The sequence below is a fragment of the Gobio gobio genome (assembly GCF_949357685.1).
Source record: "Gobio gobio genome assembly, chromosome: 10".
NCBI classification, from domain to species: domain Eukaryota; kingdom Metazoa; phylum Chordata; class Actinopteri; order Cypriniformes; family Gobionidae; genus Gobio; species Gobio gobio.
Genome location: NC_137116.1, coordinates 951,850 through 973,512, shown reverse-complemented (window position 1 = coordinate 973,512; position 21,663 = coordinate 951,850). Strand labels below are relative to the sequence as shown.

The 21,663-nt window shown below is 38.0% G+C and overlaps 3 protein-coding genes across 4 annotated transcripts in view; 2 read left to right on the top strand and 1 right to left on the bottom strand.

The window, feature by feature from the left end:
* The window catches only part of kank3 (KN motif and ankyrin repeat domains 3), a 30,841-nt gene extending 18,075 nt beyond the window's left edge, over positions 1-12,766 (bottom strand). Inside the window, exon 1 of the mRNA XM_079827494.1 lies at positions 12,585-12,766. The gene's annotated coding sequence lies outside the window, so the exon portion shown is untranslated. The remainder of the gene's footprint in view (positions 1-12,584) is intronic.
* A 2,736-nt stretch (positions 12,767-15,502) lies between these two features.
* Positions 15,503-19,587, top strand: ndufa7 (NADH:ubiquinone oxidoreductase subunit A7). Its single transcript, XM_079827134.1, has 4 exons — positions 15,503-15,632; positions 15,943-15,992; positions 16,585-16,722; positions 19,455-19,587. The coding sequence occupies exons 1-4, from the start codon at positions 15,582-15,584 to the stop codon at positions 19,528-19,530; spliced, it is 315 nt and encodes a 104-aa protein (XP_079683260.1). The 5' UTR covers positions 15,503-15,581; the 3' UTR covers positions 19,531-19,587.
* A 747-nt stretch (positions 19,588-20,334) lies between these two features.
* Positions 20,335-21,663, top strand: part of ppih (peptidylprolyl isomerase H (cyclophilin H)) — a 32,930-nt gene continuing 31,601 nt past the window's right edge. Inside the window, exon 1 of one of the 2 annotated variants that reach the window (XM_079827086.1) lies at positions 20,335-20,520. Coding sequence is in view for 1 of the 2 variants with exons in the window: in XM_079827085.1 (XP_079683211.1) it covers positions 20,455-20,520 (66 nt within the window). In the remaining variant the exon portion in view is untranslated. The remainder of the gene's footprint in view (positions 20,521-21,663) is intronic. The other variant, XM_079827085.1, reaches the window with a different exon arrangement.

Here is a 21,663-nt window from a genome sequence, read left to right as displayed (position 1 = left end):
ATTACTCATGTTGTTTGAAACCCATGTGACTTCCTTCAGTAGAACACAAAATTAGATATTTAGCAGAATGCCCATATAATGGAATCATAGAGTTACCAGAGGTTTTCAAGCCCCAAAAAAGAAACAGTAAGCACAATAAAAGTAGTTTATATAACGTGTACCCTATATTTCATATCTTCTGAAGCAATGTGATGGGAATAGATAGATGGGAATAGTTCAACATACAAGCCATTAGATTTCCTGTAAATAACTAATTCAATTTTGCTGTTAATTGGTTTTGCGCATATGCGCGCACATTTGAGCTTTCCTGTTTACAACATTTGATGTGCTCTATGTATGTGTGTCAATAATTGCTTAGATTTGAATAAAAGTCTAAATTAAATCTGTACTTCATATAAAGCAATCATATCTCTTCACAAGAGATTAATCTGCTCAATTCATGTGGATTAGTTTTACAATGTCCTTTTTTTATTGCCAAAGTTTTGATTTGTGTGGACATTCAATGGAGGAACATAAACTTATCTTTAATTTGAAGGTGAAGGTTCTTTTAGTTTTAACTTTTAGGTGAAGGCCAATTAAAGTAAGGGTGAACTAACCCTTTAAGAAGACTTGAAATAAAGCACACAATGGCGTTTGTCATTTTGGAGCTTTGACGGTGTCCATCTCCATTTACTTTGTTTTATGTAAAAGGGCAATGTGAGCATTCTGCTAAATATCTCTATTCTGTTTAACATATAACATGAATTTATGTTTGGAATTATTTTATGGTATTTTCATAGTGCTGTTGTCTTTATGATGTTTTATTTTTCATTTTTGGGTGAACTATTCTTTTAAGCTACAAAAATTCTGCATTGCATTGTTGTTTTAGTGTCATGGCCTGCGCAGCAACACAGCTGCTCTTTCCTGAAGGGAAGTGGACCTGATAAGACCCTAGGGTCTCCTGGAAAAGCAGCCATTGTCTAGCAGGACAGTGAGTGCTAGACATTTGATCAATAGAGCAAAAGCTGCTTCCTCAAGGACCAGGCATGGAAAAATAAACAAGGAAATGAAGCACATGCTCTAAAAACGACATCCCTAGTGAAATCAGCTAATTTCTCAGCATACAAAAGATAATGTTTAAAGTTGTAGAGGCTGCAGGAATTTTTATTTTATTTTTAAAGACCAAAACATGTTATTCTGTGAACATTTAGCATATGTGCAAGTCTAATAAACTTCACTAAACGTGAAATGGCTTTGTAGATTGGCTGAAACCTTCTAGTGTATTCTCATATCTGTTCACATCTATAAAACAATAATATCGATTAAATGATAATAGGATTACATTTGTACTAGTCTCAGCGTCAGGCGGCACACCTACAGTCTGAAAAAGTTGTTGCTACAATAGACACTTTTGAAAAAGAACTAAGCACTAGATTCGCCAGCTTGAGATTTGTGGCATCAAATATTTGTTTAGTTTGAAGCACTTACTAGAAAATACATATTCTTGAGCAGTACTGTATTTTCAGGTTTGTTTTCTGATTTATTTTTTTGTGAAATAGAGTAGTGCAGGTATGACGCCAGAACCCAGAGGACAAATTTGAGATTTTCCTATGGGGTTTTATAATGTGATTTTTAATTTTTTTAATTCAAACTGTTATTTCCACATCTGTCTATTATTGTAACATCTACTATTTTAGGTAAACTCACACTTAAACTGCATGCGTACAATAAAACAATTTATAGATCACATGTTGTTCACAGACTCATCCTGTCTAAGTGGGCGGCTCTCAGTCAGGATGTGGACTACTAGACTATATGCCGATAGTCAAAAGCCTGGCTACATAAGACAACATTTTTACAAATGTTTACATTTGTTAAAGGAGACCTATTTTGCCCCTTTTTACAAGATGTAATATAATTTGGAAACCCACCCCACTTTCCAGAAAAGGATTGAGCCTACAGGTGCCTTAGATACTCTGCAAAAAACTAACAAAACATCTGTTTGGTTTTGATTGTCATCTCTACAGTGGTAACATTCACGTGACAGCAGTTCTTCATCATCATTAAAGTTTATTATCTGCATGCATTTTAAAGCCATAGCAGTCTAAACTTCTGATATATGGTTTTCTGAGCGCACACAGCCAAAGTACGTGCACAGAAAGCTGGATGTCAGGAGGTGCGTCCCGTGAGTATTAAACTAAGCTCTCTTTCACGTCTTATTGCACTTAAACTGTCAAATACACACAAGGTTATGTCAAAAACACACAAAGTTCACATAAACACAGTTGGTTATGTCTGTGAACGTAAACAGCAAGTGAATAAATGTGTATATTAGATCTGTGTATTAAAGTGGCAGCAGAGTAATATAATATGAATCAAACAACAAAAGAAAAACAGAAAATCAATCACTGCTCTTGATTGAATAACTTTAGTAGCTTTAATAAGAATACATTTACATTCGAGGACCCGCTCACTGAGGGGAGATGTTAAGCTAATAAGGTAGATTCCATCGCCATTCATGGGCGGGGCCTGTTCCAATGTGACGTCATATTGGAGTACATTCCAGTTTTAGATTTATGGGGAAAATAACATGGAGTGGATGGATTTTTACCACAATAGGGTGGGTGTGTACACAAACTGCGGACATACATATGTTCAAATACTACAGGGAGTGCAGAATTATTAGGCACGTTGATTTTCTGATCATATTTTTTTTCCAGGCACAATTGACCAATTCCAAACCACAGTAATCCTAATAACTACTATTGATTTAGTATTTAATAATGTATAAGTGATATATAATTGTTCATGAAGGCTGGAAATGAAAAACACCTTATATTCAGGTGTGCAGAATTATTAGGCATGTTTTCTTTTACAGATAAATTGAGCCAAAAAAGAGATTTAACTCAGACTGAAAAGTCAAAAAGTATTAAATGCCCATGAGAAGGATGCAATACTAATGAAATACTAGACATTGCAGTTAAGGCATGACCATTGGACAGTGAAATGCTCGTTGGGTCAGCAGGGTCAGACAAAAACAGGTGGTGAAGAAAAGACACCTGTTAACTGCAAAAGAATTAAGAATTAAGGTGAAGAATTAAGTGTGAAAGCTTCAGGAACCCTTTAGTCTCCAGCGCCACCATTTTCCAAAGCTGCAACCTACCTGGAGTCTCCAGAAGTGCAAGGTGTCAGGATCTCAGAGACTTCAGTTAGGTAAAGAATCCTAAAAAATGACCCCCACTAAATAAGAATCATAAGCTGAAGTGTTGTAAAATACATGAAGAAGGTTTTTTTTATAGGCTTTATGGACAGATAGGTTGAGAGTGACTCTTGAAGGACCAGCACCACATCCTCTAGTACCACTGTTTGAAGAATTCATCTTCCAGAATCTGGCAGTACGTTTTGGGAGTTCATTTTTAGTCCATCTCTGCAAAACGGACTTCAGGATGGACTAAAATGAACTCCCAAAACGTACTGCCAGATTCTGGAAGATGAATTCTTCAAACAGTGGTACTAGAGGATGAGGAGCTGGTCCTTCAAGAGTCACTCTCAACCTATCTGTCCATAAAGCCTATAAAAAAACCTTCTTCATGTATTTTACAACACTTCAGCTTGTGATTCTTATCTAGTGGGGGTCATTTTTTAGGATTCTTTACCTAACTGAAGTCTCTGAGATCCTGACACCTTGCACTTCTGGAGACTCCAGGTAGGTTGCAGCTTTGGAAAATGGTGGCGCTGGAGACTAAAGGGTTCCTGATGGTTTCACCCTTAATTCTTCACCTTAATTCTTAATTCTTTTGCAGTTAACAGGTGTCTTTTCTTCACCACCTGTTTTTGTCAGATCCTGCTGACCCAACGAGCATTTTACTGTCCAATGGTCATGCCTTAACTGCAATGTCTAGTATTGCATTAGTATTGCATCCTTCTCATGGGCATTTAATACTTTTTGACTTTTCAGTCTGAGTTAAATCTCTTTTTTGGCTCAATTTATCTGTAAAAGAAAACATGCCTAATAATTCTGCACACCTGAATATAAGGTGTTTTTCATTTCCAGCCTTCATGAACAATTATATATCACTTATACATTATTAAATACTAAATCAATAGTAGTTATTAGGATTACTGTGGTTTGGAATTGATCAAATGTGCCTGGAAAAAAAATATGATCAGAAAATCAACGTGCCTAATAATTCTGCACTCCCTGTATATAAAAGTGAATTTTGCATAATAGGTACCCTTTAAGCAACATGTTATGTTATGTCACACACCATTATATGACAAAACTGAATTTATCTTTATATAAAATTAAACAGCATTCCAACACATATAGAGCATGCGGCACGCTTGACATGTATCAACAGAATCACACATATCAGGACACATTCAATGACATCATAATAAAGCTGAACAAACCTGACAAAACATGAGAGTGCTCTTGCAAGATCAATAAGTACATGTAGAATACATTTTTGGATGACAGCACAACAAGGTTAATATTATATATTAATGCTATCTTTTCCAAGAAGAGGGTGATCACTAAGAACATTATGCAAAAAATCTTTTAGGATGTTTTACTGGCTAGTGTGTCTTGAACCAAACTTTATAAAATGCCAACTAACTGATGAACTTTATGCTGACACTTCTTGGAACAGCAATATTTGTCACCTGATTATTACTTTATTTCAGTCCATTAATATGACGGTTAAAAAAAAAAATATTTAGTTTTTTGGTGTGAAATTTTAGCAAATGGAAAACACTGCATCTTTAGAAAGCCTGATAGAGGCCAGCTGCTGTGATAGTTTGCTGAATAACAGCAACATCCTGCCATTGTTTCTAAAAGCTGCTTCAGAAAATGGACTCTTCCTGTGAAAAACAGCTAATTTATGGGAGTAAGAACAGATTCTCAAGGCCAGTAACAGACACTAGCGGAGTCATTATTTAGTGGTTTTCGGCAAGCATCACTGCTATTACTGCTCCTACTCAAACATCAAGTTATGAGAATGAAAGTGTGCAAATTTCCCACACTGTGTGTGCTAAAATCATGAATAATACCTCAAAGTATGCAGCTTGTTCAGAAGAAGTGTTTTAAAGTGTTTTAGTCCTTTTAAGAGGTCACTTTTGAAGGAGATACACTAGTCACATCTAGACAACAGAATGTCATAGATACTTGGGGTTAGGCACTTTTGACTTGTAGAAAGAGGCAAGCAACTAACAACCACTCAAATCAGTTTAGCAAGCATAACAACACCCCGTTAACCATCCAAAACACTGTAGCACTGTAGTGCCAATTTTTTAATTGTCTTTGCTAATATTCAAAGATACACTCACCTAAAGGATTATTAGGAACACCATACTAATACTGTGTTTGACCCCCTTTCGCCTTCAGAACTGCCTTAATTCTACATGGCATTGATTCAACAAGGTGCTGAAAGCATTCTTTAGAAATGTTGGCCCATATTGATAGGATAGCATCTTGCAGTTGATGGAGATTTGTGGGATGCACATCCAGGGCACGAAGCTCCCGTTCCACCACATCCCAAAGATGCTCAATTGGGTTAAGATCTGGTGACTGTGGGGGCCATTTTAGTACAGTGAACTCATTGTCATGTTCAAGAAACCAATTTGAAATGATTCGAGCTTTGTGACATGGTCCATTATCCTGCTGGAAGTAGCCATCAGAGGATGGGTACATGGTGGTCATAAAGGGATGGACATGGTCAGAAACAATGCTCAGGTAGGCCATGGCATTTAAACGATGCCCAATTAGCACTAAGGGGCCTAAAGTGTGCCAAGAAAACATCCCCCACACCATTACACCACCACCACCAGCCTGCACAATGGTAACAAGGCATGATGGATCCATGTTCTCATTCTGTTTACGCCAAATTCTGACTCTAACATCTGAATGTCTCAACAGAAATCGAGACTCATCAGACCAGGCAACATTTTTGTCTTCAACTGTCCAATTTTGGTGAGCTCGTGCAAATTGTAGCCTCTTTTTCCTATTTGTAGTGGAGATGAGTGGTACCCGGTGGGGTCTTCTGCTGTTGTAGCCCATCCGCCTCAAGGTTGTGCGTGTTGTGGCTTCACAAATGCTTTGCTGCATACGAGTGGTTATTTCAGTCAAAGTTGCTCTTCTTTCAGCTTGAATCAGTCGGCTCATTCTCCTCTGACCTCTAGCATCAACAACCCACAGGACTGCCGCATACTGGATGTTTTTCCCTTTTCACACCATTCTTTGTAAACCCTAGAAATGGTTGTGCGTAAAAATCCCAGTAACTGAGCAGATTGTGAAAAACTCAGACCGGCCCGTCTGGCACCAACAACCATGCCACGCTCAAAATTGCTTAAATCACCTTTCTTTCCCATTCTGACATTCAGTTTTGAGTTCAGGAGATTGTCTTGACCAGGACCACACCCCTAAATGCATTGAAGCAACTGCCATGTGATTGGTTGATTAGATAATTGCATTAATGAGAAATTGAACAGGTGTTCCTAATAATCCTTTAGGTGAGTGTACATTCTCAAAATGATGATAAGCCAGTCAAGAAAGTAATAGCTATTTGTTTACACTCTTAAGAGCGAACAAAGAATGAGGCTGGGCTATTCACACAGGATTAGTATTACCTGGTGACCTCTAGTCATTTGTAATAATTGCAGAGGTTGTCTGTGATCTTATTCCTGTGAGAATCGGCCATGCCTATAATTTGTAAAGTAAAAATTCCCCCGCAAATGACCTACCATATTTCGCAGAACACCTGTGATAATATTAGTCCCGTGTGAATCGGCATCTCTGTGGTTTGGCCAGGATTTGGTGGGGTTGTATATCATATTTTTCAAGATTTTTGTTTCCTGTGCGCCTTTTTATCCATCTTTTGCAAAGAATGGAGGCTGCGTTGGAGTGTTGATAGTATTTTGGGTGCTGGGTCATATCGCTATACACCATACAACTATACAATTTGCAGAAAGAGAAAGCTGAAAACCACCAGAAGAGCGAAAACCAAAAAGAATGATTCGATGGAGATGGATGACATTTTTAGCAGCATGCGGTAATGAACATTCTTTTGTTGCTGATATACACTATATTGCCAAAAGGATTGGGCCACCCCTCCAAATCATTGAATTCAGGTTTTCCAATCACTTCCATGGCCACAGGAATCTACAAAATCAAGCCCCTACACATGCAGACTGCTTCTACAAACATTTGTGAAAGAGTGGGTCACTCTCAGGAGCTCCGTGAATTTAAGCATGGTACCGTGATAGGTTGCCACCTGTGCAATTACAACTAAATATTCTACGGTCAACTGTTAGTGGTATTATAACAAAGTGGAAGCAATTGGGAACAACAGCAACTCAGCCATAAAGTAATAGGCCACGTAAAATCACAGAGTGGGGTCAGCGCATGCTGAGGCGCACAGTGCCGGAAGTCGCCAACTTTCTGCAGAGTCAATAACTACAGACCTCCAAACTTCATGTGGCCTTCAGATTAGCTCAAGAACAGTGTGTAGAGAGCTTCATGGAATGGGTTTCCATGGCCGAGCAGCTGCATCCATAGAAAGTGTCGGATGTAAAGCAATGCTTCAGCATACAGAGACATTTTGGACAATTTCATGCTCCCAACTTTGTGGGAACAGTTTAGGGATGGCCCCTTCCTGTTCCAACATGACTGCGCATCAGTGCACAAAGCAATGGATGAGCAAGTTTGGTGTGGAGGAACTTGACCTCAACCCGAAAGAACAGCTTTGGGATGAATTAGAGCGGAGATTGCGAGCCAGGCCTTCTTGTCCAACATCAGTGCCTGACTTCACAAATGTGCTTTTAGAAGAATGGTCAAAAATTCCCATAAACACACTCCTAAACCTTGTGGAAAGCCTTCCCAGAAGAGTAGAAGCTGTTATAGCTGCAAAGGGTGGGCCAAATCCATATTAAACCCTACGGATTAAGAATGGGATGTCATTCAATTTCATGTGCATGTAAAGGCAGGCGTCCCTAAACTTTTGGCAATATAGTGTATCATACAGCTAGACCTATAACGACAAGATTTCCAAGCAATAGCCTATCCAAAATAGTGCACAATCAAGCGAGGGGGTTCACATCATAATTTGAGGTTAATGTGTTACAAATAATTTAAGTGTAAAGCTTGAGCTATTAGATTTTAACCTGGTAACATTTAAATGGCACAGGGCCCGAAACTATATTTGTTTCCTGTTACGCAAAGCCTTGCCATCATATCCGGGAAACAAATCAGTTAATTTGAGTAAAATCACAGGCTTCGCGTATCCCGTGCGCAACACGAAAATCACACGAGGTCCCCAGATAATACTAATCCCCTGTGAATAGGGCTTTATACAATATATTCTCCATATGGTCATATGCTCATATTATGTAAAATCATGCTCATATCAATTTCTTTGATACTTGTATACATTTGTATGTGTCAGTGTTTATCATGACAAATCAATATGTGAAGCTGTGATCAAGCTCAGCTCTGCAATGAACAGAATGTTCAGTTCATTATATCTAGCACTTTGTGTGTGTGTATTCTGGGGTATTCTTGGCCTTGACAAGCAAAAGGTTGGACTTACATGAGTCTATTTCCAACTTGATCCTGTCAAACTCAGAATAGGTAGCTCTCCCATAACAGTATGTTTATTCCACTTAATAGATCATTTGAAGAGTCAAGTGGTGCAAGAGATAAAGTTTGATGGTCGCACATGAGCTTGTTGAATTGACAAAGACCAGACAGGGAAATTAAATTCTCTGCCAACATTTCTGCCATTTTGCTAACTTCTGGCAAACTGAACACACTGAACTGATGTCCCCCTCCCTTCAAACACACACACATAATCCATGTCTGCCAACCCGATGTCAGCAGATCACTAAATTCAATAGTAACTATGTGAACTGTATAAAATTGGCTAATTTGAACTGATTTGAAAGGCTCATACTGCCACAAGTTTCCTATCCAATTGAATTTTCTTTACACTGGCTACAAAATAGTTCCTTTATGGAAACATTTTCCTGGCACCTTTATTTTTAAGAATAAACGCAATAATATTTGTTCTGCCAAACATTCAGATAACTTAATGTGGAGACGAATTACCCTTCACTGACTTTCATTAAACTCTATTGTATCTAGCTTACTTCCTCGTCTAATATACAATGCCAGCTGTCTAATAAACCTGCCATTGTATATTACAAATATTATTGGCTCTTGGACAAATTGTTTTAGTTCCTCTTTTGTAAGTCGCTTTAGATACAAGTATCTGCTAAATACACAAATATAAATGTACTGTCACAGAACAGATAAAAGCAAACAAAAAACTTCTAAGTCAAAGTCCGATTTTTATATTTATAATATAAATATAATATAGCGGGATTCGAATCGTTGTCTCTGGCATGAGAGGCGGGCGAGCTAACAAGGACACTAAAGTCAGCAGTCTCTAGCATGCCTCTTGAGACCAGGGGAGTGAGGTTTACATGCACAGCTCTTACTGGCCTACGTCCATTACACTCACCCCCCTAAAGGCCTGTTCACACCGGGACGATTTTCGCAAGCGTTTATCGCCGACGTTTAACGCCTCGTGACTAAACAAAGGGCACCAATGTGAGTGCACACCGACGCGTAAAACGCCATGCGTAAAAGCGTCATTTTTAAAAAAACACCACAGGTTAGTTTTTTTATTTTGACGTGGCTCGTTAAAAACTGGCCGACCAATGAGATCAGCGCTTCTGTTCACGTGCCTGGAGCTGCTTAAGTGACAGTAAAACACGACTTGGTGGCGCTCGAGCACAAAACGGTCTTGCCGAGCACACACTGATACGAAGAAGAAGTAGTAAGTAGACAAAGAAGAAAATGAGCTGATAATGCTGCTTGCCAGTTAGCAAAAAGTGTGTGAATGGTTTTGGCCATAGACATAATATTTGTGGTTTTGGCAAGCACGTAAATACTGTCTCTCTTCTTCTTCTGTGTGACAAACGAGTGTCAGAAGTGTAAAGTGCCGCAGCACCACCTTGTGTACCTTGAGCGCTATGAATGTGCACGTTCACTCGGCGCATCGCCAGTGAAAATCGCTTGGGTGTGAACACTCAAGACGCGCCGAAAAACGTCACGAAAAACGCTGGCGATAAGCGCGCGCACGATATTCGTCCCGTTGTGTACAGGCCTTAAACCTCACTCCCTTTCGGGTCACAGCATCAAATGTAACCGGTCCCACTCGACTCGCTAGCGTGCCTCTTAAGGCCAGAGGAGTGAGGTTTACACGCACCGGTCTTACTGGCCTACGTCCATTACATTCACCCCCCTTAACCTCACTCCCATTCAGGTCACGGCACCAAATATAACCAGTCCCACTCGACTCACTAGTGCGCCTCTTGAGGCCAGAGGAGTGAGGTTTACACGCACAGCTTTTACTGGCCTACATCCATTACACTCACCCCCCTAAACCTCACTCACATCCGGGTCATAGCACAAAATGTAACCGGTCTACTTGACGCGCTCCAAGAGGGATTCGAACCGGCGTCTCTGGCATGGGAGGCGGGCGCGCTAACAAGGACGCAAAACGCCTCTTAAGGCCAGGGGAGTGAGGTTTACTGGCACAGCTCTTACTACCTCCATTATTTTGATGTCTGTAAACATACAGACATAAAGGCACTAACTTTGTGATGTGCTAATTGGTTTAACATTTTCAGACAGAGCTCTGTCTCCCAGGCTGGTACAATGCTCAGTATTATCCACACATACCGACAAATAATGTGATTTAGCGGAAGAGAAAGTCTCTAGAACATGCTGCTGTGAACACTGCAGGCTCTATTCGCCTGTAAACAACTTATACATTATCCACGTTAACGAATGAACAAATGACTTTTGTCAGGGAAGTGAGTCAAATCATGTCCCACTATTTAACTATATTAAATTAAGGATGAAAATGTATTATTTAATAGTGAATCATTGCAAAGTAGCAAAAGCCAGCCTTAGGATGAAGTGGAATGGAACCATAACACACAAGTTTATGAATTACAATCAGGTTTTACTATTATTATAGGATCACATGGACATACAGAGGCTACATGGGCATCTACCAAATCCTAAACATTACATAATTAATCTGCCATTTCAGACTGAATTTCTTAATCACAAAGCACTGTATACATCTCAGCATTGTTCTGAATGTAATTCTTTAGATGTTTTCTTAATATGTAGAAGGAGAAGGGCAAGTGGAGGGGCGACCCAGACAGGAGGGGAATGGCCCATAAATAGAATCATGAGACCTGAAGCATGTGATTCTTTAGTGTTTTGGAGGCAAGTTTAATTTTCCAGCTACAGATTTTGTTGGGGGGGACAACAACAGAATACTGAATTGTTAATAGTATTTTTGTCTGCAAATTACAGTTTAGTGGACTATAGTGGAAAGGTCATGCAATATTTCTTCATTCGGAACTTTTTTCTCCCTTTGATCCTATAGCATTCATTATTTTTTAATAATATTTATTTATTTATTGCATTCCTAATAATGCACAAAGACAATGAGTATGCATGCTACAAAACACCTAATGTCACCTTTTTTCTTTCTTCTTTTATCATACTTATTTTTTTGTTGCAATCCTGTTACCATAATTTAGGGCAGGTTTGAATGCAAATTAAAACCCTGTTTTTTGTAACATTACCTTCTTGCAATAAACATTAAATAAATAAATAAGGTTAAAGGTTTTGATTAGTGCTGGGCAATCAATTACTCGCGATTAATCACATACAAAATAAAAGTTTGTAAATACACATATTTTATGTAAACACAACAATTTATTTTGGATGCAATTAATCGTGATTAATCGATTCCCCAGCACTAGTTTTAATAAAAGAAAAATACTTCAGAATATAAAATTTGAGATTTAACCCCTCACTAAATAGTTTAATGACTCAATAGTTGGTTTGGCACCAAATGTTTTTCTCTAGTTATTGATAAACCTATACACTATACCTATTAATTCAATACATTTGCTACCACCATATCTTTACAAACAGAGTTAAATGGTTGAGCTTCATGAATGCAGAACGAGTTTGTGTTGAATCAATAGCTTATATAAGATATCTAATAGTTATATTTCCCCAAAGACCAAAGGTTTGTGCTTTAATCAATCAATCAATAAACAAATCAACCAATCAATAAAGTAATTGGACACTCATTTGTACCTTACTGTTGAAGCAATAATGGGATAGGCTGCACACATGAGTATCTTATCTTATCTAGACTTTAATTAATCTAAAGCTTTGTATCAGTTTAAACTTTACTTATGTTATTCTGTGGACATTTAAAAATGCTACTGCTGTTAAAACACTAAACGTGCCAGAAAAAAAGTCATTTAAAGACAGACATAAAGTCCCGTATCACATAGCCTATCTCTCATCTTGCGTAACAACATATTTAAATACCAATTTATAGCAGAGACAGCCAAGCTTTATCGTTGTTAAATCGATTGTGTTAAACCTAAACCTTAAACATTAATCAAAGTAAGAACAATCTGGTAAAGAAGAAACAGCGCTTCCCATAGCCTACTGATACTTTCCAACTAACGTTACCCTTCGGAAGTCATGAAACTTGTCTTACCCTGTGGGTGACGTTTGCTATTTTGTTTTTTTGCGCTATAACAATCCGGATATGTGCTGATTTATTTTCAGCCGTCAGACGAGCAGTGGTTAGCGTTCATTCCGAGTTAGTGAGTTTTTAACGGTCTGTGGCGGGATCCAGTTGAAATAATCTGTTTGACTGTATCGCTCGCGCTCGTGGGCGGCGCTACACGTCTTCTGCTGGCTTCGCTTTGAATGGGTGGTCCTGATTTCTTCCCACCCATGAAACGACGTCGTAATCTTCATGTTCAAGAGCTCTACATTTAGACCGATCTGAGTCAGGCACACATATTGAATGTCCCAGCTCCATATTGAAGTCCCCGAGAAACCCAATTATTATGAATGCAAGGGGCCCAAATTCTCACATTTTAACTATAGACAGGCAGAGATGAAGCTCTTATGTGTAACTTATGGTTAGTAGCCTACGTGTGTATGTGCATAAAAAAGATTGGCCTACACACAATAAAAGCCTAATATGTAAAATGATTGGATACATTAAGCCTATAGGCTACATAACATATTCTAGGGTCTGGCCCTGTTGTGAAATATAGTGTTGTTATGAACAGATCTGATTGGACTGTGTGAACAAGTCAAGTCGGATATTTGTAGGCTATTGGTTCACTGTGTAAATAAAGCTGCACTTGGGTTCGCATCAACTTGCATCCAGTGGACATGCGTTACATCCATATGAAATGCAGCTATTATGTATCTTTTTATATTTTCAGTATATTCCCATATGGGCTATATTTTTGTTTCGTAAGGGATAGGCCTTATTTAATCTATCCTAAATTTGTTATAGGCCTATTCATATATTCACATGTTCAGTTAGGGGAGACCGGGGATGGTTCTTGTAATTGTAACGCTTCCGATTTCTCCAATCAGGAACAATTTACAAATCACCTGATACACTTCACACACACTCTGTTTAGTCCTTATTCCATATGTGAGAAACGTATAGAGGAGCCCTGTGGCAGACAGATCAAATTTTAGAATATAGAAAAACACATTTTGATGTAAGAAAGTTACTTTTTTTTTACTTCCTTTATTTTTGTTACGGCAATTCCTGCTTTGTAGTTAAAACTCTTCAAAGTTAAATTATGTGTATTGTGTGTCTGTGTAGATATTTTTCATGCAAGTTGTTAGTGCTAATGTTTTGGCTGTTAGGTGAGCTAGATCATGGCTACAAGGTTATAACAGCAAGACTCTGGTTAGTTGTAACATAAATGAAGCATATTACAGGGTACCCTAAGTAAATTTTTTGTTGTATTTATACCTTCTCTCTCTCTCTCTCTCTCTCTCTCTCTCTCTCTCTCTCTCTCTCTCTCTCTCTCTCTCTCTCTCTCTCTCTCTCTCTCTCTCTCTCTCTCTCTCTCTCTCTCTCTCTCAAAATTCAAGATTCAAGATTCAAATAGCTTTATTGGCATGGTGAAAGAAATCTTTACATTGCCAAAGCATTCATAACACTATACGATAAAAAAAAAGAAGAAAAAAAAGAATAAATAATAAAAATAAAATAGAAATGACATGAAAATAAACAGCAATAAAAAAGTGTAATCTTCTAATATTTCCACAGTTGGTAGCTTACGTAGCATGTGTTCACTGAGTCTGTACATGCTCAGGACTTTCCTCAGTTTAGGGTCACTCACTTTACTCAGGTATCCTGCCAATTCATAATTTCTGTTCAGGGCCAAATAGCATTCCAGTTTACTCTGTTTGTCTGTTGCGTCTGTCCAATGTTTGAGGTATTTTTCTTTTTGTGTTTGAATGATTTGGTTTGGTCTGGCTGTGTTTTTATTGTCTGTTTGTGACGTCAGCTCTAAGACCAATCGGCCGAGGGCGTTGTTCTCTGGCTTCAGCTGTTGGTAGGTCAGGGCTTTGTGATGGAGGGTCTGTTCATCGCTATTTTTTAAGTGGGCATGGAATTTAATGGCTCTTTTTTGAATGGTTATCACAAGGGGGTATAGTCCTAATTCTGCTCTACAGGCATTATTTGGGGTTTTGCGCTGAACTCGCAGCAAGATTTTGCACAGCTCGGTCTCTCTCTCTCTCTCTGCCTATCAGGGGTGCCTGGAGGGTCACTGTCCTGCAGAGTTTAGCTCCAATTTGCCTTAACACACCTGTCTGGACATTTCTAGAGACCTTGATTAGCTGGTTCAGGTGCGTAGTTGGGGTTGTAGCTGAACTCTGCAGGATGGTGGCCCTCCAGGAGGAGAAAGACAAATTGAGGGACGTAAAATGAGCATTTGTTCATTTTATTAATTTTTGTTACACACATGCACATCAATTATGTTAAAAGGCCTGTGTTGCATAACAATAAAACAAATGTTCAAAACTTTTTTGTTGTTGTCATAATCCTTATTTCATAATGTTACATCTCACCCCAGTGGATATCATAATGTTACATCTCACCCCAGGGTCTGTTACAACTATGGGGTGAATTGTAACATTTCACTCTTTGTGTTTGAATCAAAACCACACATTTTCTGTTTGTGCTGCAAAGATACATTTAATAGCTGACACTGGTAAAGAGTTTTAATCTCCAAGGTGCAGACAGAAATGTCACAATTGTTACAACCATCCATTATCGGTCATTCTCTCTCTCTCTCTCTCTCTCTCTCTCTCTCTCTCTCTCTCTCTCTCTCTCTCTCTCTCTCTCTCTCTCTCTCTCTCTCTCTCTCTCTAAACGGTTTAAAGTGGTTAAATAGGTGATTAATAGTATGTTTTCCTTTTCATCTCGTAAGTTTGCGTTTTATACGACAGGTGGCGCGAAATTCTGTAGCTCTTGCGGATGTGACGGTGACTGAACCAGAGAATAAGAAGAAGACTTCCGGCCCGCTGGTCATTTCGCTCCTGCTGCATCTGACCCAGGATCAGCCTGACTCCCTTACATTCTCTTCATGATTGTGAGGTCTCGTTCAGCCGAAACTGATTCTGCAACAGATTCACAGTGAACAGCGATTTCACCTTGACACCAACTATGGCGTCGGCTACAAAAATTATCCAGAGACTGAGGAATTATTTGTCAGGGGTGAGATGATGAAGATAATGATTTTAATAATTTATCAGTCATGCATTGTTAGATGTGCAGTATGACAACAGGTAGAGAAAAACGTCGGTGTATGTGTGTATTCTGTTAGTAAGCAGAGGCTGTATTACAGAAACTTCACATCTTAATTCTTGTCTTAAGGGTTAAAAAGATCTATTTCCTCAGTGAAATTGCTCTCAGCGTTACTAAACAGAAAATATAATGAGTTAGGATGTAATACAGCCCCAGCGGTTTTCATGTCTAGATATTTTGTTCAGTATAAGTTACATTCACTTTTCTCGTTCATTAACAGCAAGATCTTCAATCAAAACTACAACTTCGGTACAATGAAATTGCAAAGAGGTAGATATTTTTGCATATTTCACATTAGTAGGCTACTTTGTGGTCTTGAAATGGATTATCGGTAACACTTTCAAATAAGGTATCATTCATTAACATTATTTATATAACTAGAATGACATTAACACATATTAATAAGTACTGTAATAAATGTGTTGCTCATTGTTAGCAACACATTTATTACAGTATTAATCTTTGTTAATGTTAGAATTATTATAAAAAAGTCGTTTATTGTTTGTTCATGCTAGTTCACAGTGATGAACTAAGATTAATAAATGCTGTAGAAGTATTGTTAATTCTTAGTTCATGTTAACTAAAGTAGTTAACTAATTAATATATATAATTTATATATATAAATATAACTATTTCTTTCTTAAATATATACATGCATGTGTGTGTATTTATATATACATAATAATTATACCTAGTACACACATACTTTTTTTATTTGAAGACAGTAAAGTGCAGTAATGTGAACTGCCCAAGATATTTCCGTATTTATGTTTACTATAATAACCTTATTTTCAAAATAAGTTATGTCAGTGAGTGCAATCATTAAACCATGGTGAATATTTATTAATTTAATTGATGTTAGGACTCAGCCACCACCCAAACTTCCTGTTGGACCCAGCCATAAATTTGCAAATAACTACTACTGTCAGAGAGATGGACGCAGAGAGTCTGTTCCACCAACTGTGATCATGTCTTCACAGAAGGCCCTAACAGCTGGAAGGTGGGTTGGCATCTCTTAATTAAAATTATTTAAAAAATATTTTCTACAGTGTATATTTTATGTTTTTAGCAGGCATTCCTTTATACAAGCCACTTCAATAAAAAAAGTACCTTGATAGGCAGCTGAACAACAATCGTTAGCTAGGCTGTGAATAACTATTTGGAGAATCTCGTATGTAAATAATACAGTGTAATGAACCCTTTATGTATCTAGATTTGGTAAGATTGCATCTACTCAGGAAATTGATAAATATTTAATTTGTTCTGAATTAAGAACCTCAGTCTCAAAAAAAAAAGTTATTTTTCTTGACAGTGGAAGTCATTATTTGGTTTGTTTTATGAATATTTTGCTTGCTTGTTATTAACAGATTTGGGTGTAATGCATTACTAAGTAATTTAATTACTTTCCCCTTGAAAAAGTAAGGTATGAAATACTTCAATGCAAAATTTAACGTCTAATGTTAAAATGTATGTTTTAATGTAACCTTCACCCTTTAAATGCTTTGTTTGGTCAGTTCAAGAATAATTTATGCAATTTTAATATTATTTATTTGAAAGAATTAAAAGAGCAGTTTCATGTCTATCCTTGTATTGTTCAGCTGGTTTAGAAAGTAATAAGTAATGCATTACTCTTCAAATGATCAGGGTAAATTGTACTTATTTTGTCTTCAGGGAATCGTCTTGGGTAGCTTCTGAAGGGTAGTGCTAAATGGGGAAAAAAACAAAATAAGTTAAATGTACACCACTCTTACTGCACTGTGTTGCCGTCTTAAGCATCATTGAACGTTTTGACCTTTTTTAATAGTATACGTTTAATAAATGTATGAATCCTTCAGTTGTCCTCAGTGTGAAAAGATGGGACCTTAAAATCATAGTCACTGTTGGGAAAGGGTAAAATATGCAGACTATGTTAGAAAACCAATGAATATGCAGGACCTGGAGGATTTTTCTGAAGGAACAGTGCTCAGTTTAACTGCTCAGGACAAACAAGGGACTCATGAACAACTATCACAGAACATAAAACAGTCGTTGATCATCCAGAAAACAACAAACAGTATTAAGATTCAAGGGTATGTCAACTTTTGAACTGATTATTTTTTGGTAAATTCAGTTATTATTTTGTGGATTATAAACTACTGAGCCAAAACATTATAACCAGTCATAGGTCTGGGTAGAGATGGTTAGCAGACTATCAGTTCTCGTAATGAACGTGTTGGATGCAGATTAAATGGGCAGGAATAAAGATATGATAAATTTTAACAAGGGCCAAATTGTTATGTAAAGGGCACTGGGTCAGAGTGGCCTGTGGTTTGCTCCTGTTCAGCATTGGTGAGAATTTACCAACAGTAATCCGATGAGGGACAAACCACATATCGGCGACGGTGTTGGGCGCCCAAGGCTCACCGATGCACGAGGACACGAGGCTATCCTGTCTGGTCCGAGCCAACAGAAAGTCTACTCTGGCACAAGTCACACACAATTTTTATGATGGTTTTGGGAGGAATGCACAGTGCATCACATTGTGATGCGTAAGGGGCTGCGAAGCAGAAACTGGACATCGGAGCAGTGTAAAAAAGCCGTCTGATCCAATGAGTCCTGTTTTCTTTTACATCACGTGGACGGCTGTGTAAATGTGTGGCGTTTACCTGTGGAAGTGATGGCACCAGGATACACTCTGGGATGACGACAAGGCGGTGGAGGGAGTGTGATGCTCTGGGCAATTTTCTCTGGCAAATTTTCTGGGCCAAAATTTGACATGTGCCACCTACCTAAACATTGTTGCAACCATGTACACCCCTTCATGACAATGGTGATCCCTGGTGGAAGTGGCCTCCTTCAGCAGGATAATGCACTCTGCCACACTGCACACATTGTTCAGGAATGGTTTGAGGAATTAGGTTCAAGGTGTTGCTCTGGCCTCCTAATTCTCCTCATCTCAATCCAATTGATCATCTGTGGGATGTGCTGGACCAACAAGTTATATCCACCTCACAACCTACAGGACTGCTAACATCTTTGTGCCAGATACCACAGGACCACTTCAGGGTCTTGTAGAGCAGGGACTGTCAAACCTGTCTTGGAGCACCTCCAGCCCTGCACATTTTGTGTCTCCCTTATCTGACACACCCAATTTAGGTGTTGCAGTCTCTACTAATGAGTTGAATCAGGTGTGTTAGATGAGGGAGTGCAGTGCTGGGGGTCCTCCAGGACAGGTTTGACAACCCCTGTTGTAGAGCCCATGCCTCTGTGGGTCGGCGCTGTTTTGGCAAAACACGGTAGACCAACAGCATAATAGGCAGGTGTTCATAATGCTTTGGCTCATCGGTGTATGTAAACATCCGTTATGAAAAATTGCTTATTCAGGACAGTACTAAAAATAACATGCAGTTTGTATTATCCCCTAATTTTCTTTTAATATTATTAGCATCTTGCACATTCTGCAAGTGGTATGTAAAGTCATGAGCAGCATTTTGTCATTGTTTATTTTAGTTTTCCTTATTTGGTGACTTTTTTGATGCCTTATTAGTCGATTTGTGCATGTATTAGCCAGGGTTTTAACATGATAAAATATGAAAACATATTCAATGCTATATATTTTAATACCTTTTACTTGAGTCTAAATTTCATTGAGATTTTGCTGGAAAAAAGGGGTTAAAATTGTATCACATTATGCCTTTCCATGATAACCATTGTCATTTCATCTATTGACATTTTCCCCTTTTTGTTTCACAGTGAGGTTTCTGGAAAACCAAAATTCCCTGTTGTGCCTGGGCCCCAGCCGAAGGAACTTCCAGTGAGCGCTGACTAAATATATGGTGTAAAATATATGTAACTCTTAATAAAGGATGTGTATATACAAGAAACATATTCATGGTACTCTTGCTGTTTTTTACTATTTGTTTTTAATTGTTAAATTGTTTTTAATTATTTAATGTGGTCATCACAGCTTTACTAGTACTCCATGAGTAATCAACTACCATAGACAATGAGATTTTGTTTATTTTATTTATCTTGTTTATTAAGTACGTTTTCACAATGCAAACCTTGTGACAACCTTCTAACCGTGATTGGAGAAGAATATATTTTAAATGTAAAATACCATCTAAAGGGAAAATTAATCTTCCACAGTCCACAGCACATCTGTTCAAACGATTGTAACTTTTATTGTCTTCTTTATTGAACCGTCAATCCAAGTTTCTGAAGGCTTAAATTTAAGACTTAATGGTTCTGAATAAAAACAAACAAACAACAAAACACTGTCAAAGAACTAGTTGTTAGAAGCAACAGTCTGTGTGTAAAACCAGCTGCTTCAATGTGTGCGTGGGCTCCATTCTTTTTGAACACAAGATGGCAGTAACGGCTTCATTTAACCGTGGCACTAATGCAGACTTGGGTAGAGTTGGTACACATTGTAGTCTAATTTCTAGTATTTAACCCTTTATTAAAATCTATTTTGATTGACATGCTTTTCTCTCCGTTTGTTGCAGTATCGGCTTTATTAAAAAAAAAAGTCTCCTAGAGGAAAAAAATCCCGAGTTTAAATGCGGTGAAAGATTAATATTTAGTCCTAATTGTCCCTCGGTAGTATCCGTAGAAAGTCCTCCTGGCTACCGTAGTGACGTCATGTGTAAACGTTTTTGAATCGTTCATATGATACTCATGGTGTGAAAATTGGGAAACATTAATAGCTCATATTTCTGCAGTCTGGAGTAATATAAGCCTGAAAACAACCATGAACGTCCAGCCTTCAAATCCCAATAACCCGATAGTGTTTTTCGACGTCACCATTGGAGGGCAAGTAAGTTTAAATTCCACTGCTGTCTTCATTAGCAGATCAGCTAAGTTAACTTAACTGACATTAAGTCACGCACATCCGTTTTTAAACTTGTGCGCTACTGAAATTGAATTTTTTTTGCATTTGGTGCACCAGAGAACACATTAAACTGCCAAGATACTACTCTCGCTTGATTTCTAAATGCTCGTGGTCTCAACTTTACTGCTTGATTATCAAGTGTCATTTTCTTACTTATTTCAGTGGTTAACTTACTCCTCTCTATGAAGTGGTTTCATTTTTTTAAAGCTCTGTTTAAAGTGATAGTTAACTCAAAAATGAAAATTAGCCCATGATTTATTCGCCCTCAAGTCATCCTGTATATGATTCTTTCAGACGAGTAAGTTACAATCGGAGTTATATTCAAAAATGGCCTGGTTTCTTCCAAGTTTTATAATGACAGTGAATGGCTGTTTCTGTTGTTGAAGTCCATAAAAGTCCATCTATCCATCATAAGCTTCCAGTGAAGCTTCAGTTTAGGCACTGAAGGTATCATAATCTTTGCCAAAATGACCTGATACTTCAAATAATCCATGACACTGGTCACATGGTCAATAATTTACTGCTGCAGCAGCAAAGCACCTTATAATAACAAGACTGACACATCTCCATGTTTGTTTGACCCTATGGATGGTGTTCTTCTCATCAGAAACCATGCCTTTTTTTGTGTCAGACGTACTGCCAATTCATGGGTCCAAAAAGTTCCAGTTTGGTCTCATCCATAAAACATTTTTCCAGAATTCCACAGGCCAATCCAAATACATTTCAGCATATTTAAGTCAGCCTTTATGTGTTCTCCTTATATTCTTCACTTAATAATAATAATAATAATAATATAATTTTTTTTAAAATCAGGTAATCTAGTAAATCTTTGATAGTAATTTGAGGGTTTTACCCTTTCCCTTTGTTGAAATGGTGCTTTTTCTGCCATGCCCTGGAATATTTACTATGGTACCATACAGTATACTGTCTCTAGGCACTTGAGATGTTCTAATAGCCTTTTTGATGTAATAAAGTAACCTTCACTCTTAACTTTAGTGAGAGCTCCTTTGTCTTGGCCATATTTTCTAATGCGCTAAATTTATGCATGTGCCAAAGCATTGTTATATC